Consider the following 20,323-nt stretch of genomic DNA (forward strand, 5'->3'; position numbering starts at 1 on the left):
AAGGGGCTCTTAATGCAGAAAGTGTACCTCACTCGCCAACTACATACATCTTTTTGTATTCATTTAAATAAAAAACAACTCTAAAAGGTTGACACCTGAAACAGGCGCAACAACCTTAAAAACAACAGGAAGCACTCGGTCTCCTGGCAACCTTGTAGTCAGGGACACTGGAGAGCTCTGCTCAACACCGTTTTATTCTCTGATTAGTGATTAATACCTAATGGAGGAATCAGGGCAGATGACAGGTGGTTAGAGGTCTGCGTTACCTTTTCTCTTGAGGCTGCTCTGATGTGCTGCAGGCACGATGTTCTGTGGAAAAGAAAATATGGATGTAAATATACTGGTTCTATCATTTATGTTATATCTTTAAGAACTCTCCTTCTCTCTTCTGATTCTATAAACGCATTCATCTGAACTGAAGATTGATGACATCATCCTTCCTTTCCAGCAACATCTTATCAGATAATAATGAAACCCCTGGAGGGTGAAGGCAGACAGACGCACTGCCATTAGGCTCCCACAACCAGCGAGCAAAGCCGTGAAAAAAAGCTCACGCACACGCACACACACACACACACACACACACACACACACACACACACACACACACTTACACTTTGTGTAACTATTGTTAACTAAAACTATAATTTTCAGTAACTGAAATAAAATAAAATGTAAATATTAGATATACTCAAACAAAAAAATATTATTATTTTTTTTAAGATGTGGCACTTAATTTATATAAAAAAAAAATGAAAGTTAAAAAAAAAAAAATATATATATATATATATATATACACAGCCTATATATATATATATATTTTAAACTAATTCTAATAGGGAAAAAAAACTAAAAAATAAAAGCGAATTAAAATATGAATAAATACTATCGTACATAATATAAATGAACACTGACCCAGACACATTATACACACTTCTTTTTCAGTTGTTCACTTTCTCCCACACAAAGACACAGAGCGCTTTCAGCAGCAGAAGTGTTGTGCTATGTTGTTAGTAGTGGCGAGCAGGCGAGGCTGTACTTACTAACAGGGTTGAGCAGAGACAGAGATTTAGACAGAGACAGGGCGTGTAGGAGAGACCTGCTGCCACTGCTGCTGGGGAGAGCGCCATCTACAGGACACAGCGGACATGACACTCACTACAGCCCGCCACTACTCTACACATACATTAGTGTGCTGGTTTTGAATGGAAGGGTTATGAAATGTTATGGCTGAAACGGCCAAAAAAAGTTGATTTCATCATCGGTTCATGGTAATATCAAACAGCAGCACCAAAACCAAATGTTCAAAAATGTCCATCCCTGCTAGAAAATCCAACTTAAAGGGATAGTTCACCCACAAATTTTAATTTGCTGTTAATTTACCGTACTTACTCTCAGGCCATCCCAGATGTAGGTGACTTTTTTTCTTTAGAAGAACAGTAAAGAAGATTTTTAGCTGAAACTGTTGTCCTCTGTGATTCATACAATGGAAGTCAATGGGTGCCGTCATTTTGAGATAAAAAAAAACATATGCAGACAAAGCAAAATGAATACTAGTGGCTCCTGACGATACACTGAGGCTTCAGCTCACGTGTGAGGTCACTCCCATGCATATGTCATTATGCGACAGGAAGTTCGCGCTCAGGACCGTTTGCCAAGGCTGATAAAGGTTAAAATTTTGTAAATAATGTTCAGTTTCTTGCATAGACAGATCGTATTGCTTCTTAAGACCTCAATGCGGATATTAATAAGCCTGCAAATGTTTTTTTGAATCTCAAAGTGATGGCACCCATTGACTTATATTATATGAATCACTGAGGACCACGGTTTCAGGTACAAACCTTCTTTTCTGTTCTACTGAAGAAAAGAGTCACCAACATCTTGGATGGCCTGAGCGTGAGTAATTTACCAGCAAAACATTTATTGGGGTGAATTATCCCTTTAAGCTGGCAGCTAAGTTCCGGACCATGGTAAGTGGTTTCTAACCACTTTGTCTGAGCTGACCGTTAGGGGTTCCAAGCTCATCATTGGCTGGACGACCAACCACACCATCTGAAGCTGGTAGTAGATGGATTTCTGATCCAAGATGGTTTACCAGCTTATGAACCGTTTATACCAGCTGCCATGTTCTACCAAAAAAGTTACAATCTTAAATCGTTTTTTTTCCAGCAGGGATGATGTCCAAAAAAGCTGTATGGCCAGCTATCTTGGTTTTGAGTATTTGTTAGTAGTGCGTGTCTGTTCACTACAGTTTTGTTAGTGACTACCAAACATGCTTCTAGCAAGTGTAAATGCTACTACAGTACATTCAGTTATTATTTTGGCGCCCATAAATTATTTTACAGGTTTTATAACCAGAAAGGCATATTCAGAAAGGAAAAATCTGACATTTCCTATAAACATTAATAATCTACTAAATTGGCTTAGATTAATGGAATACAACAGGCTCAATGATGCTATCAAATGACATTCAGGGCCATTAACTTCTACAGAAGCTGGTAATTACTGGGAGAATCTCTGACTCAGTGGATGTTAATGAATGCAGATCATCTGAGGGCATTAGACACAAGCTATATTTTGTAGTTACAAAATTATTGTTATAGTTACTACAAATGTTGTAGTCACTTTTAAAGAGATAAAACAATTGATCCAAGGAGATCATAACTAAATACTGTATATGAAACGCATTAAGAAAGTAGGCCTGTTTCACACTGCATATGTAAGCAGAGCACAATCGAAGCAGAAGCTGTGTTTTGCTTCTTTTTTTACACTGGAAGGGCTTTTGTAGCATAACAGAAAGAAAATAAAGTCATTTCTGGATTCCTGCATTGAGTATTGCGTTTAACTAAATTATAAAATGGTTATCAGGAGTGTGTGTAATTCCGAAAAATGACCAACTTGATCATGATGAAATATAATTTACTTTGTAGATTAATTACCGTTTGGATGTAAATGCCTTCACAGAACAGAACACAAACCCTGAAGTGTAGCTATAAACCAGTTAAACCAGCAGGATTTGGATTTACTCCACAATGCAAAGTGTCAATGCTTTAATCTGTGGTGCTGAGATAAATATGCATTGCTTACACTTGCAGGATCAAACAAGTCCTATGTAAAGAAGTCTTCCGATCTTGCTATAAAAAAATAAAAAAAATTATTATATTTTAAATTAGTTACAAATCCCATCATCCCTTAAAAGCTCATCATGCTTAAAACAGACTAGACAGGAAATACAAGAGATGTTATGACCACTATGCTCAGTCATTTCCAGCAAAGAGAAGAAACAAATGATGCTTTCACGACTTCAAATTTGATATGTGATAGATATTTCTCAGTATATCCAAATCTACCCATGCATCCTGATTTTTCTTTTCATATTTGACCTGACTGCCTGTCATCTGTCCCTAAGAAAGGCTAACCCTGGAAAAAACATGCATGTCATGTGGGAACTGATGCAGGTAATGTGAGAGGTGGAAGGTGAGATGTTAGAGGATCTGACCCTGGTTGAGGTTGGTGGGTGGAGGGTGGGCATCCCTACTGAATCGTGGAGGCAGCAGGCTGATTTTAGGGGAGGTGTAGGAATATGAACGCAGACGGATGCCCTGCTCAATATCCTGAGAAAAGAAATAATATTTTCACTCAGTTTGCACACAGCTGATCTCAGTGCTCAAAAATGTAATGATCCTCATGTATGTAAGGGAAAATAGCTACGGTACCTTTGCAGGAGTGGGGTTACAGGCAGAGGAGGCGGAGTGAGAACGCGTGCAGGTAAGAACAGGGGCGGGACTAAACATAATCTGCTCATCTGGGATGTTTTTGAGCTCAGGCTGTGGCTGGGGCAGGGGCTTCTTCATTAAAATGTCATCATCATCATCCTCCTCGCTGTCCATTTCCAAGGCCACCAGACTCGGGCTTAGAGAGAGGATTGGACTTCTAAAAATTCTCAACAACAACTATGAGTAAGACTAGCATCACTTGCACATTGTCACACATTTTGTGTTTGGCACAAATACTCTTCCAACAACTCTTATATCTCACGGCAAGCCCAACGTTTTCGAATAATGGAAACATATTTCAAATTGATTCTGGACTTGTGCATAAAAACTGCATTCCTGCTTTATTGGGCAATTGCAAACAGGGCCAGGTAACTTTTCAGTTTGCCATAGAACTGGGCAATATGGCCCCAAATCTATCACAATTAAAAATGTCATGTTACAATAAACGTAAAAATTATTTAATTCAAGTTTAAAAGCAATTTTTTTGCTCCTGAGTGAAAGTTGTAGAAACCAGGCAGTTAATTGTGGTTTTAAACTACTATTTATTGTCAGAAGAACATGACAAACACTTGTCAAACAGGTGAACCTTTCACAAATCTGAGGTAGAACATTAATTTTTCATTTTTTCCTTAAAATCTTAATAGAAATATGAGTTTATTAGTTTCTGCATGTTCTAACAGGTGACATTGTTTCAAATCATGACAGGTTTGTGTTGCCTGACTTTGACGGCATGTATTTTTAGCAGAGTTTGCAGTGCAGACTGCAATATTAATATTACAGTTTTGTCTCTTAGAAATGCACCTTTGACCATATCAGTAGCTTGAGTTGGGATGATTTCTGTTCATTAACAAAAACAGTAACATCTATAAAAAATTTAATAAACTAAATAGGGTAAAATTTTGTTTTAGTTTAGAGTTAGGACTTATTGGTCATCCATAGTATCATACATTTAGATCATGATAACCACAGGTAAAATCACGCATATAGGACCTCACAGTCACTACCATGGTAAAATGTGTATTCTATGGTATTTGTATTAAAAACAGTAGCTTAAATACAATTAGTAATAAATACAAATGCTGTAGGTTCATAACAAAAATATTGTAATTAATCCTTTAATACATTTAATAGTTAGTTCGTGTTACTACAGTGAATTTGTGGTAAATTATGGTGATTTGTAGATTAAAAAGCCTTCTAACTGGTTAATGCCACAATGTTTCTCATGTTTGTCAATGCTGTTGAGAATGTCAGTGCGGTTTAAACTAGTTTAAATCACAGAGACATTTGTTCTTCACTGAATTCAAGTGCTTCTCACTGGATCTCACTGCGCTGTTTAGTGGGCGCGTGATCGAGACCGTTCAGCGAGTAAACGCATCCGCTATAGGTTTGAGCCGAGCTGATAAATGGTTTGTGTGTGGTGTGGTTCAAATGAGTAGTGCAGTTTCATTCTACTTTTGCCGCATAAACATTTTATCGAACATTTATCAAACTTTTGTTATCCTTTTATCGAGAAAAATTATACTGTGATAATTATCGTTTCATCGCCCAGCCCTAGTTTGCCCTGGGTTTGTTTTTTGTTTGCCTGTCTGGTTTCACAGAACTTCTACTGCAGAAGTTCTCAGGTTTTGCTCCAGAAAGCAAGTGGTGACCCAATACAGTAAAAATGTATGTTATTGTACACAAGTTAACAAAATGTCCTTAAAATGTTTCCAAACATTGAAATCTATCAGCTCTATCAGGTTCATGCTCTTAGCAGCCAAGAATTCCTTGACCAAAACACAGGTGGTCAGCACAAATCATGTTAATTTTTGCTGTAAGTGAACCTGCATTTAATGTAGTCGGTGTTGTTGTCTCATGTTATGCAAACTGTCCATGCTGGCATCTGTCTGATTTGGCTGTTCAAGCCACTAAGAAGTATAAAGTGAGGATGTAAACAACCATTTATAAGTTTGCGGTTGGTACGATCTTTTTTTTTTTCTTTAAAGGAATTAATACTTTTATTCAGCAAGGATGCACTGAATTGATCAAAAGTGACTGTTTTTACAGTTTTATTGATTAAATAAATGCAGTCTTGGTAAACATCGAAGTCTTCATTAAAAAATCTTACCGACACCAGAATTTTAAAGGATGGTGTATAGAGTAAAGTGTCAAATTTTTAAACACCTCCTGAATTAATTGATGGACACACCAAAACATCAATGTTAGTATGCTTACCTTAGGTCACATGACTCTGTCGGTGAGCTTGGACTGTTATAATAGGTCAGTTCAGCAGGTCGTGTGGCACGCATGAGTCTATCCAGCATTAGTCCCGCTGGAGAGGTGGGAGAGAAAGAACGAGAGCCAGGATGCCGTCCTCTCTGTCCGTCATCATCTTTAATAGCTGGAGGCATATCTATTGTCCCTGGTGATAAGACCCCTGTATCTGACATTCGCCACACGCCACTATCTGTCCCAGAACTGTCCTCTGTGACGCCTGTAACATTGTACTTCATATTGAGGTCACTGTCCTACATTAAAAGAGAAAACAAATATATTTTAATGAAACAGGACAATGGCAATATAGTAATTTAAAAGGGTAGTTCACACAAAAATAAAAAAGTCTGTCATAATTTACTCACCCTCACGTTGTTACCCATACACTGAAAGTCAAAAAATATTCCAAAACATCACATGACTTTCATTGTATTTTTTAAAAATATCTTCTTTTGTGTTGAACAGAAGAAATAAAATCAGACAGGTAAGCAAATGATGACAGATTTGGGGTGAACTATCCCTTTAATTTAGTCAAACTCAAAGTCATGGTTCTTTTATCACTGGATCTAAGAATTTAAATGCAAAGTTTGATGTCTCAAATCAAATCAGACTTTTGTGGAAGTAAAAGAGTTGTGTCTACAGTTCTGGCTACAATATGCAAGATCAAATAAAGACTTTCCCAAAGACTTTCACAGAGATCAATCAAAAGATAAAGGCAATAAATGAAATGAGGAGATGGGATTTGGAGTGTCTGTAGATCTGGCATACTGAACGATCTGATCTGTAGAGGAAAGCAATATGTGTGGCGCTTGACCTTAGTGGAGCCTCTGAGCATGGCCGTGAGCCTGGCAGCAGCAGCGCTTGAGGAGTGAAGGGGAAACGGAGGGCAGGAACCAGGAGACGAACACAACTTCTCTGTCAAAAAAAACAACAACACACACTGTCAAACTGATGCATGTGTGTCAATACAACTGGATGGAAATGCAGTGTCAATGATATTTAAAAAGTTAGCTAATAAAAACAATGTAAATAACAGCTGTCACTTCACAAGCTTCTGTTCTGTTCTCTGGAAAGTTATGAGTGCGCATGTGTTTTGACAATATCGAAATGCCAAGATGGCAGGAGAAACCAGTAAAATAGAAAATAGCACAACAGCACGGTCTCTTTACAGCCGTTGAAACTTCTGTTTCATTTTTTTAAGGAGGCATTTACTTTCCTTTCGCACAGTTAACTCTATATTTCCCTGTGCAGTTTTATTTCTTTACATTTTTCATTACAGTCCTACACTACCATTCAGAAGTTTGGGGTCTTGAAGATTTTTTAAAAACAAATTAGCATTTTTATTCAGCAAGGTTGCATCGAATTGATCAAAAGTGACCGTAAAGACATTTAAATATTGCAAAAGATTTCTATTTCACATACATGCTGTTCTTTTGCACTTTTTATTCAAATCAAATAATCCTGAAATAATAATAAAAAATATAATGTAGCTCAACTATTTTCAACACTGACAATAACAAGAAATGTTTCTCGAGCAGCAAATCAGATCATGTGACATTGGAGTAATAATGTTGAAAATTCTGCTTTGCCATAACACATTACATTGCCATAATACATTTACATTTTAAAATACATTCAAATAGACCAAATATATTATATTTAATAGTATTTTACAAAACTATTGTTTTTAATGTATTTTTGATCAAATAAATGCAGCCTTGGTGAGCATAAGAGATTTCTTTCCAGAAACATAAAAAAAATCATATTGACCAGAAAGTTTTGAATGGTACTGTATATCATTTATCAAACCGCCTCATTTTTACATTTATTCATTTAGCTGGCACATTTATTCAAACACACAAAGAGCAATTACTTAACCAAATCTGCTATTTGCTTAAATAAATAATAACTGAGATTTCCATCGAAATATCCTAAATCTAAATAATAAATAATTTTCTGGGCACACACACAGAATTTATGGTCCCAATGCAGACAAAGCGGTGCAGTGTGTGAAGAAAATAGAAGAAACAGACATTCAGTCTTTTTCCACGCACATTCGTAATGATCTTTACAGGTATGTGCAGAAACACAAACTTACACAAGTGTATCCATTTAAATGAGAAAATCTTCCACGACATTGTCAAACAAACACACCAAGATTACATTTCAAGGTAAAGATGTGTATATGTTGGCATGTAATCAACTGTGTGTACAATAGGTTTAAGCAAAAGTGAGATTCCAATAACTTGCAGGGGCACCCCGTCATGAAGGATACATGTGAAGGCATTCCAACAACAACGGAAAAACCAGATACTGACGTCAACTCAGTTTCATTCCTCTCCACACACACACACACTTCATTTAGATTACTTGGTGAATCACACATCTGCAGGAAACACAGTAACAGTTCTCATGTGTGCTGAATCCCCATCAACTCTGTACTGCTACTGCATTTATAAAACTTTTTCCCAAAAGCTGAATGAAGCAGTTTTGTTTTCAAATGATGAATGCTGACGACTAACTTAATTTGTCATGTGACTGGCAGTGAAGTTTTTCCTTTACCCTTTTCGGATAATACCTTTCACTACACAGGATCACAGGATGACCATACATATCTTTGAGGGGAGAAAGGAAAGACCAACACCAGTGGAATGACCACTGTAATGCCCTATCAAAAACATCTCACTGGCTCGAAGCTGTACCAGCTATTTGAGCTCTGACTCATGGCTGAATTAAGCCTGTAACGCTGCCCTGCACCATAGACCAAAAACAATTCAATCACTTAGACAAAAACACACAAACTCAAAGTCATGAGAGACTAACAAAGACTTTTAGGTTGTGTATGTGTGCTTTCTTCATGCATTGTATACAGTACGTCTCTCTCTCTCTCCCTTACTCTCTAGTTACCTGCTTTTGATGTCCGTCTCCGGATTCTCATCTTTGGGAAGGATGGCCATGAGTAGTTAAATGGAGAGTCTGAGTCAGAGTCCATGTTTTGAATTTTCCTCAACTGCCCCGTTTTGCGAAACACACAACAGTAAAATCACCAAGCAGTTACCCAGGAGTTTGAGAACACCTTTCCAAAAAATGCAGATTCCACAGATAAGCCTTGAGGAGATGAGTCTGTGTGTGTTTGTGTGTGTGTCGGAGAAGGTGGGCTTAGTCTCGACACTCTACACTCCCACTTTTTTTGCTACAGGCAGAGTCAGGACTCAAACTGGACCTGGGAGAGCACGACAGAGGGATTTTCAAACTAAGGTGTCTGTAGGAATCTGGAAGGTCAGCCAAGGTTTAGGAATCATTAACCATACACGCTAATAAAACCCCATGAGGTCCTGGTCCTCCCCTCAGTCTTTATAAACAAATAATATAGCAAACTGCAATTTCACTGTGAAATAAAAATCACCATAATTATTTTTCATAAATTCATGATACAATATTGATATTAATGCAACTTAGAGGCAGGAATGAGTCATGTATCACCTCAAAAACAGTACAAGGATGGGCCAAACTGAGTTGCAACACACATTCATTAATTTCAATAACAATCTCAGAGTAGTGGCCCACAATGTAATCCAGAACGTGTTCTTAAATTTATTAATAGCTGTACAAATAAATTGACTTAATCAATTCTGGGAGCTTGTCAGAATTGTTCATCTGATATTTTGCCTGGAAATCTGTGCTGTAACGTTAGCTCTCTTTTTCTCTGTTCCTGGAAAAATCAACACTCCTAATGCTGAGCTGATTACTACCGAAAACTAAAGTTATTAAAACAAAAATAGACTTATAATTGTAAATAATAAAAATAATAATTTTTAGAATATAACATTGAAATTAAACTGATCCACAGCTAAATAAAACTTGATCCTCAAAAACTAAACCCACAAGGACCAAATCAATCTCAAATCCTACAAACTCAATCCTCCAAATCCCAAGTATACAAACATATCACATCTAATATCGCAGCACAAACTCAACCCGACACAGACTTAATTCAACTCACAAAATCAACCCCACTAAAATACTCAACACCACACATGAAAGCCAATGCCCACTAGTTAAAATACCAGGTCACAACCAGCCAGGAACTTTTAAAATGCAGTATTACAGTGTGTGAGCCTGAGTCGAGACTCGAGATGTATTCCTCTCTGCATGTGGTGGACATTCAGTCTCTGCTAGAGAACCACTCAGTGTCTGTATGTGTCCGTCCTTCGGCGGGAACATGTGTTCCAGTAATCCAAACAGCAGACTCATTCAACCCACCAAACGTCTTAAAAGCCAACAAAGACTTTCATTTCACAAGTTCGGATTTCTACATGATACAATGAGTGCGCTGCAACTCAATAATTATGTATGTCTGTGTACAGCTCTTTAGAAAATCCTCCTTAAGAAGAAAGATCTCCAGATAGGTAAGGGCGAGTAAACCAAAATGTCAGACTTAATTCCTTTTTTCTTATATCCTCTCGTCCGTGTTCTTATTCCTTCATTTCTATGACAGCAGTCACAGCACCATTGTCCATTCAGTTTAAATAGAGCCCTCCAAAACAGTTTGCTTCCAGCCGGCCTTCTCTTTTCTGTGGAGAGTGACTGTTTTAGTCTCTCGTGAAATCTGGGCTCCAACCCCAACTCTCTCCTCCCTCTGCCTCCAGAGTTTTTAGTGGCTAACCGTCTGTGTGAGAGACTGAGTTTGTGTTTAAAACAAGAAATGGAGGATTAAGAGTTCAGTAAAAAGATGATGAAAATAGGTTGCATATGTGCGTGTGACTGCATGTTATGATTGAATAAATTAATAAATATTCCAAGATCCATTATCACGAGTAAGACCCTAAACTACTTTTCAGAAGTTTGAGGTAAAAAAAAGGAAGTTAAAAACGAAAAAAATGTATACACAATTATACTACAATTACAACTTGAGGTTGATCAACCCAAAGTCATTTAGCAAAGACATCTGCATATTTTGTGTGGTGCAATTTAATGATTGTAATATTTAATGATTTGAATGTTTAATATTTATTAATGTTGTAATTAATTTTAAATAATTGTATCACCTAATCTCAGCAAGTATGAAATATCATCCACAGGTCATACACCTTTCTTCCTCAAAAACTGACAAGGCTCACACACACAGTTTTCTTTTCTTAAACAAAAAAAGAAAACGAGATTAACAAGTCTGATCCAAATCTGTCCAAAGACTCCTATAACCTACTAAAGTAACCCCTGAGGTACACATAGGCCTGTTTGGGAATCATTTTGCTACATGAAGGTAACCAGGAGAAATCAGTGAGAGCATCTGTATTAGGATGAGGAACGCATTCTGTGGGATGGGCTAAATGTTAAAGCATCATTTTAAATGTCAGCTTTTGTGCAAGTTTAAAAATCGAAGCTTGTTAACATTCCTTCCTCCACTTTACAGTTGAAACTGTGAATGTGCATGTGTGTGTGAGAGGGTGGTTCGGATGAAGGGGCCAATGCTGTTTCAAAAGAAAAGAGCCCCGTCCTCTGTCCTCCTTGCTGAGCTATAAATCTCCCTTTGTTCCTCTAAAATGCTAAAAAAAATAGATTCCCATTTTAAACCGAGGACAGCAGATCCATAAGACCAAAAGCAGCGCCTGAAATCCAGAAGGCACTTTTTCCCATGAGCAACAACGACAAACTAATCAATGAACACTGAACAGAAGGCCTGCACTATTTCATTTAGATGGAAAATGAGTATGTTCAGTTGCCAGTGCCTGCTACTTTGTAATTGTACTTGTAATACACTGAGAGTATGATTAAAAACACAAGACGTCTGTTTTGAATGAACATGATATTGCTCTAACCTCAAAGAATCCTCTTAAATTAAACACTTTCCCGTTCATTCTTTCTGCTACTTCTTAAGCCAAACAGATGGTGCCAAACAAACTTTAGCCAAACAAAACGCTGATGTGAATTAGGTTAACATCAATCCAATAAGAAAATTCATGACTTCTACGTATTCAATAATCCTCCTCATGCATGCACGTACACTAAATAAAAGACAGTCGACAACATCACAGTTCATTGTTGATATTGACGCATGCATCCACCTTTTCCCATATTAGAACACTTAAAATGATTAAATGCTCTGTTCTTCAAAACCTAGTGAGCTCCTTACAGATACGAGATACAGCAGAAGGCTGTTCCAAACATTCAGCAACGTAATTATGCTGCCTGCTATACTGTAGTAACTTCTTTTGGCCAACGTCTAAGGCAGCTTCTAATGCACCATAATGTATTGCAACAAGCTCAGTGAGAAATTAAACCCAAGATGGCAATCAGTTATTGTACCCAATATTTGAGTTTGCTATATTTCTTTGATGTTTATTAGAGTATCACGCTGTTAGCTTAGCAACATGCTAACACCAATTGTAACTAACCTTCGGTGTGAAACCCTATTCGAGTTGCTGCTACGGTGGAGTGTTCTCTTATGAGATTCCATGCCCATAAATGGTTATGAAATACTAAATAATACTGTTTCCAGTGCAACAAAACACTTTACACGTTTCAAGTGGCAAGTTTGGGGTTGGTACAATTTTTTATGTTTTTGAAAAAGTCTCTTATACTCACCAATGCTGCATTTATGTAATCAAAAATGCATTAAAACATAGTCAACTATTATTATTTATATCTCTTTCAGAAATCAATCTAATATGCTGATTTGCTGCTCAAGAAACATTTCTTATTATCAATGTTGAAAAATATACTGTTTAATGTTTGTGTGGAAACCATGATGCATGATTTTTCAGAATTCTTTGATGAATAGAAAGGTCAAAATAACAGCATTTATTTGTACACACATAACAGTAAATTAATGGATGCATGTGTGTACCCGAGTTTAGATCTTCGTCCTCTTCATCTATGCAGAGAACAAGCTGTTCTTCAAAGACCTGGAAAATATATAACAAAAACAAACTCACACACCACAATTCAACTGTTTTGAAGAACGAAAACAGAGACGAAATAAGAACATGGGTATTAGCAAACAGAAAAACCCCACAAGAGCACATATGGCAGGTTTAAAGAAGACTAAGTGATCCATTATTGTGGTTCTGATTCCAGGAATTGATTTATACACACTCAAATAACTCCACTCACACTATCCACCAGGGTTTGGTCCTCAATTCTCAGCTGACTGTTCAGATCTGAGGAGCAGAAACAACAAATACAACATAAAGATTGATTTTCACATGTACACAATTGCCAAACTTGAGTAAATCATAAATGGACACCATTTCAACCAAGCTAAAGAAGCAAAAACAAGCACAAACACGACTCTCGATTTGAAACCTTGAGACACCCAATCACCATCTTGAGCAGTGACAGGAAATGTCTTCACATTAAAGGGATACTTCACCGCTGGAAAGATGAATGTGTATTTAAATTGGGTCATTTATGTAGTAGAAATGTTAAATTATTTTAGAAGTTGGTGCCTTCTAGACTGAGAAAAGCTAGAAAATGTATTTTTGGCTCATGTGGATGAAAGACAAAAACTCCCAGAATGCACTTGCTTCGCTGCCCTACGAGGCCACTCCCAAGCCACGCCTACCAGGTAACAGAGGGCAGAATCGGAAGTAATAGTTGACTCGAAACTGAAAAGACACCGTTTTATCGTGAGTCTCCATGACGAGTTCGCGACAGCAATAGGACTCTCTATCTGTGTCCATGGGCGCACAGCGAGAGCATTGACACCACCAGTCCACCCCAGCTCGACTCTGTCTCTTCCTCCTGGCCACCAAGCAAGTCTTGCTCCTCGCTGTATTGCGGCTCGTACACGTAGCCACGAGTATCGGAGTCTCGCACCAGATCTTCAAAATCCCCTTCTGCCATATCAACTTCAAAACTACCTTCCGCCATCGTGGTTAGAATGCCGACTGTAGAAAGCAAAAGCCGAATTCCGGACATTTTGGGGCGATCGTGCCAATCCGATGCTCGTGGCTACTGCAGCAGAGGAGCGAGACCTGCTTGGCGGCCAGGAGGAAGAGCCCGGGCAGTCCCGGCCGGACATGTCTGGGAAATAAGAGGATGTATGGTCACCCCTACTACTCGGCTTTCTCCAAAGAGCAAAAGAATTTTAGCTTAGCTTTAAAAAAAAATGGCTGACATTCTGTGAGTGAGATCCCAGCCTCTATGGGCGGGTTGAAAACATGCGGCACTAGCTCCTACTACTGGCTGTAAAAAAAAAAAAAAACCTCCAATGACGCAAAATGATGATTTTTGTGTCATCGGAGTACTTTTTCCAGACAAAAAAAAAACATAACTCGTCTCAGGGGGACATGAGGCAGGGAAGCATGGTAATTCGTAAATACTACAGGTTTTCTACTGATACAAAGCTTAATGCTAATTGACCGTTCGCAAAGACCCGACCCCCTTAGTTACTGTCGCCATATCCGACAAGCTACGCTGCTCTCACGCCACACCATGTACTCACGCAGTGAAAAATACATTGCGGAGCAGAGAGGACACTGACAACGCGCTGACAGACAGGACAGACCAGGTTACTTTTCGGTTACTTTTGATATTAAACATAATAAACAGTCTCACCTTTCAAATTTGGTAATTTTTCAAAAGAAATTTAAACAATAAATACCGTTTTGTGGCTCTTTATTGTGTCTGACAGATCGCTGTAGAGCCTCAGTTAAAGCGGCTCGTGAACCGATCATCTCTTCCTTCTAGTTAATTTATAGCATCAAATAAACATGAATGAACATAAGAAGGAATTTTGTTTTAACCGCGGAAAGTCGTCAGTACACTCCGTTTTTCAAGTTCAAATCCTCCAATGTTAATCTACTAACTCTCCTGACTGTTTTGTCAGACAAAATGGCGGATGGCGAAGTATGATTGGTCAGATCACCTGTCAATCAAGCTCCCTGCGAAGGGTCAATTGGTGAAGTATCCCTTTAAGGTCAAAAGGTTACAGAGACCAAACCTGCTGAGGCTCCTGCTGTCAACACAAGCTGGCAATCTCTATATGCATCTCTTTATAGCATTTACAACATCATGCCATTTTTTTCTTCATTAGTCCAACTGTAGGCAGATTATTTCTCTCGATTTGTCCTGTCCTACCCCTCCCAAACATATAGTGTCTCTGTCTCTCAGCCCACCCAGAAGGAATGTGTCTCCTCATACTGGACATGTTTGGGAAACCAGCCGGAGGTCCCTCACAAAGACTGCTCTGTGTGTGTGTGTGTGTGTGTGTGTGTGTGTGTGTGTGTGTGTGTGTGCTCCTCATCCCACATTCTACCACAATGTCCTCCTGACTGAGCCAAATTCACCCAATGTACTCCAACAACCCTGCCAGACCTAACTCACAGTGACAGACAGTAAGCGCGCGAGAGAGAGGGGGGGGGGGGGGGGGGACTGGGGTCAAGAAGAGGGAAAGGAACAAGAGACAAACAGAAAAAGTGGAATAACAGGAGGAGGATTGAGGGTGGGTGAGAGCCAGGAGAGAGGAACATTTATCACATCAGCAGGATGAAACGTGATAAGACCTTGGCGAGAGCAAAATATAGAAACTAGTCATAAAATAAACCCAAGACAGGAGGAGTAAAATAAAGTGAAAAATAATAATATGAACATTATGGCCAGCTGTGATCCTGTGGAGTTTGAATTCTCACCACACGGCTTATATCTCATTTCCAGAAACCCACAAATATCAGTTGAAATCTTAAACTGTAACATTTTAGCTTAATAGTTGGATTGAGTTCATTATTGCTAACAAGGGCAAAAATGTTGACAGACATACAGTCTGTGAATTGGGATAAAATGCATTGAAATGAGCTCTGACTTACCTGCATTACATACATCAGAGGTGTGCGCACTCCCCTCAGACGAGTCGCTCAGTCGCACCACCTGGAACACGCGTGTCAAGATTGATACAGAATCACATTTGTGTTTGACATCAGTGGAATGAAGGTTTGGATCAAGAAGAAAATGTGGATTTCTGATTAAAATGCACTGTGAATAATTCACATAATGGAAAAGAAATAGCTGTAACACTTCAGGTCTGACCATAAATTCACATTTTGTTATGGGTTGATACACCTATGAATTAGACAATTTTCAACATTGATAATAAGAAGGAATGTTTATTAAGCATTAAATCAGTATATTAGAATGATTTCTGAAGGATCAAGTGACACTGAAAACTGGAGTAATTATGCTGAAAATTCAGCTTTGCCATAACAGGAATAATTTTTTTTAAATATAATAATATAATATAAAACAGTTATTTATTTATTTATTTTTGATCAAATAAATGCAGCCTCTTCTTTCAAAAACAAAAAACCCTTTAACCGGTAATGTATATTTACTTTTTAAACAATGTACAATTACACATAGTTTAGAAAAACATCACAGGTGCATGATTTACAGCACTTGTAATCTCTCTGGTGATCTTGCTATGTCTGCCTGCAGTTGTAATATGAGAAATACCAGTTTGCTGCACAAAGCACCTGTAAATGATACTGTAAACTGTAATAAAAGTTTCCAAAGTTATGACTTGAGTCATTTATATGCTCATAAAACTCTTTCACACATCATTCTCCTGTAACCTGCCCTTAGCAGTTTATTTCTAGACGGCCAATGAAAAATGGAGGGTAGAGAGAGGGGTGACAGCTGAGAGGTGTATTTCTAACAGGGGATTATTTTACCTGCAGTGCAATTAAAATAATATTTTTTTGCACCAGAGGTACGTTTTCATATAACTTTTGGACGATATACCAGCTTTTTGGCATGATCGCATCACAGGAACATGCTACAGGAACTGGGAACGATTTGGGTTTTAGGAACGCCTTTTGTGAGCACTAAATTAGCTCCTACTTCAGAGGAGGGTCTAACCCAGCACAATAGGAATAGGAGTACGTTGATTGGCCGAATGCATGCCATACGAAACACCGGTACCCGCCCTTTTTAAAAAGACATGTTAGCTAGCACATACAGAAAACTGTTCTTATATTATATAAAGTTTATTTATTTAGAATAGACAGCTAATTGGGAATCCTTTGGAATAACGGGCAATAGAGAAAGATGATTTTGGAGTCCAGATGGTGTAGTTACAGCATCTACCAGCAGCGGCTAATAAGTCTATGCTAGTCAGCTGACCCTTGGCCCCTTGATCTGAATGACTGGCAGATTGGGGGAGTTTTTGTGAAACCTGTTCAAAACCAGCCATAATTTTTGCACTTCTATTTTTTAATGGCACAAGAAATACAGCTTACTTTTAACTGGTAACAAATTCTTCAAAAGCAAAAAAAATATCCGAAATGCTTACTGTTAAACTTAATAAAAACAATTTTTATGTCTCTTTACCCTCTCCTTTTTCGGGAAGATATAAAAAATTACCAAGGATTTTAGAGATCACAATTAACAGTGAAAATCAAAATTGAAACCAGACTGTTTAGGTTTATCCTAGCAGTTTTTATAACCTGAAAATAATCCCCAAATATTAGTTAAAATAGTCATCTGTTCCTGTCTGTTGTTTATCTAAATCCTTCCTTTTACAAAACAGTAACCATGAGCTTTCCACATTCTTTAGATAGCTCCACAAGAAAAGATAGGAAGCAAAAAAAGATTTTCCTTGAAATTTGTGTACATGTGGAAATGCAGACTCACCCGTGCGAGTGTATCCGGCTCTCTGCTCTTCTCTCTGAACAGCTGGATGCTGCTTTGTGCATCTATCTGTGTGCCGTGTTTGACAGTCAGGCTAGTAGATTTGGTGATGGGACAGATACGGAGCTGGTGAGAGCCATCAGTCCACATCTGACACATCCACACTGGCCTCCATGCACTGCTACTCGAGGGACTGATCATAACACAGTCATAGGGCACATGAAACTCAGCCCACACTGTACACTTGATCAATGACTGAGGTGACATATCAGTGATTAATGGATCTTTTTAAGATGTAATCTAATTATAGTATATTGTGTCATGCTGGACGGAGTGACTCACTCTGTTAGAGCGCTGATGATCACTGGGTCTCCATGCTTCTGAGCCAGTGTGAGGGGACTCTGCCCTTTGTCGTCGGCTATGGAAACCATCCTCTGACCTTCAGACTCCTGGAGGAGGAAGTGACTGAGGTGCGGGAAACCCAAACGTACGGCCACATGTAGAGGCGTTTCCCTGGGAAGGAGATCTGAAAGAGACACAGAACGATAAGTGATCAGACTTGGAAATCATGTAGGTGCACAAGCATTAAAGGATTTGTACTATGTGTGTGCATGATACTGCAATTTGTAAAGAGCGCGCTTCATGCTTTTCAGTGATGCACGACCAAATTCTCTTTTATTCTACACTCAGATTTAGTCTTCTTTAGTATAATTTATTTTTCATTACACTAGTATGACTGCATCCCAAAACCCTGTACAGTTGTGCTTCTGATGTCCCCCAACAACTGAAATTATTTTTCCCCTTCAATAAATATCAAGCGTAGCGTCAGTTCTGGCAGGTCACGTTAGTCAAGCTCACATCAGCGGACTCTCAGCTGATCCACGTCTACCTATAGGAATACGACGCCTATCACCGTATACATATATAAGCTCCGTCAGTATTATCAGCAGCTATCGCGTTTCTCAGGAGCGAATTACCCTCCTCCCTCCCCAGCTCCTCCTCTCGACAGTCAAGATTTGGCATTCTGATTCCCCTTGAATCAGAATACATTTTCTAATTATGTTCTACTTGTTGTACTAATCTTGAATTAAATATATTTGCATACATTCATGTTGGTTCTGTTCTGTTTACCCTAAGGGGGGTTATTGCTGCTCTTATCCACTCTAGGCTGCATGGATGCGCAGGAGTTCTTGCCCAGAACAGAACCATACCGCTAATCCTCACTGTATGCTAATTGTCAATCGTCTTTGACGATAGTGGTCCTGACAGAAATCATTTTTAGTTGAAGAATACACAGTATATTATCACAGACAAATTTCAAATTATTTGTATGACACTAATTCTAATTACTACTTGCTAAACCTAGTTCTAAAATAAAGCCTTTTACATTTCTAGAATAAAAATAAATAAAAACTGATTACTTTACCTATGAATTCCTGCCATCTCTAGATGCTCCCAGATGGAAGTTTTGTCGAATGTAGCCTAATTTTGTACCAACCAATTATTATAAATTAGCACTCAGATGCACACAAGACATGTTTTGCTATTTGTGAGCCTATCTGTGCTTTGTGCTCTGTGTAAATAAGCAGTAGTCTGATAACAGGTTTAGTGCCGTCTTAGTGGTTCTCAAACTTTTTGACAATATTCGAAGGTCCCCCCTCCACATTCACTATGATAGATCTGGCAGTTCTGCAGTGATTATGATGACAAAGCAGCTTGTTTTCAATCTTTTTTTATTTAAAAAATATAATTGTGTTAAAAAAAAATATTTAACATACAATTATTAACCAAAATTAATTTTGTGATTTCATAAATTATGTTTTGTATTGCAGAATGATATATGAAATATATATGGTTTTCAGTTTGAAGTTCTTAATTTTGTTTATTTTTAGCATTTTAATTTAGATTAAATTTAGAATATGTTAATAAACTAATAATAATTTATTAATTGAAATACTTTTATGTCATCCTGAGGCCCCTTAGTGTGCTCCGAACCCCTGGTTGAGAACCACTGGTCTAAGAAATAATAGAGTCAGACCATAATACCCTGGTGGACTCTCACATCGATTGTAGTTCAAACGGACAGCTAATCTCTGTGTGGTCCACATCTGGTCATAAACATGCAGTATGGAAAGCACTTTGCACATGGTCTCTGCAATATATAAGGAAGACATGGTCCAAGGGCTAAACATGTAACACGATACATGGAGGAGTCCAATCAGCCTGTAGGATGATTTGAAGAGTAAAATACACAAATTCACTTATTTAATCCAAGCTGGCCCTCAAACTACAACACATGTGTGTGTGTAGGCCTGTCGCAATAATCAATATATCGCAAAAATGTACAAGACCTCAATAATTTTTTGTGATGCAATATATCGCCCATTACTATATGTTTACATGATAATGAATGTCACCAACATTTTACTCAATTGTGCTGTCATCTTGTTTGTTTTCCGTAATGGAGGCCAAAGTGGTTCTCGGGCAGTTCCTTCATACACAGAGCGGTCATCGACAGGTGAAAAAAAAGTCGCCATTTGAGGTATTATAGTGTTTTCCTGACAACTACAGACAGTGTGGAAGAATAAGTCCGATTTCAATAAGGACTCGATTTCAAAGCCGCAATCCCCTGCTCCGGTGCATGTATAAATGTCAAAACTCAGAATGGC

General features: G+C 38.2%; 1 protein-coding gene across 6 annotated transcripts in view; it reads right to left on the minus strand.

Annotated features, from left to right (window-relative positions):
- arhgef28a (Rho guanine nucleotide exchange factor (GEF) 28a) overlaps nucleotides 1-20,323 on the minus strand; it is an 87,116-nt gene that overhangs the window by 25,391 nt on the left and 41,402 nt on the right. For 3 of the 6 annotated variants that reach the window (XM_079608452.1, XM_079608455.1, XM_079608451.1), the window contains exons 5-15: nucleotides 17,997-18,180; nucleotides 17,658-17,847; nucleotides 15,836-15,896; nucleotides 13,143-13,189; nucleotides 12,877-12,934; nucleotides 6,844-6,944; nucleotides 5,991-6,283; nucleotides 3,717-3,933; nucleotides 3,500-3,614; nucleotides 1,044-1,130; nucleotides 267-309 (exon numbers count right to left, since the gene is read on the minus strand). In XM_079608452.1, the coding sequence (XP_079464578.1) occupies nucleotides 267-309; nucleotides 1,044-1,130; nucleotides 3,500-3,614; nucleotides 3,717-3,933; nucleotides 5,991-6,283; nucleotides 6,844-6,944; nucleotides 12,877-12,934; nucleotides 13,143-13,189; nucleotides 15,836-15,896; nucleotides 17,658-17,847; nucleotides 17,997-18,180 (1,396 nt within the window). The remainder of the gene's footprint in view (nucleotides 1-266; nucleotides 310-1,043; nucleotides 1,131-3,499; nucleotides 3,615-3,716; nucleotides 3,934-5,990; nucleotides 6,284-6,843; nucleotides 6,945-12,876; nucleotides 12,935-13,142; nucleotides 13,190-15,835; nucleotides 15,897-17,657; nucleotides 17,848-17,996; nucleotides 18,181-20,323) is intronic. The other 3 variants (XM_079608456.1, XM_079608454.1, XM_079608453.1) reach the window with 2 other exon arrangements.

Source organism: Phoxinus phoxinus (genome assembly GCF_949152265.1).
Source record: "Phoxinus phoxinus genome assembly, chromosome: 3".
NCBI lineage: Eukaryota > Metazoa > Chordata > Actinopteri > Cypriniformes > Leuciscidae > Phoxinus > Phoxinus phoxinus.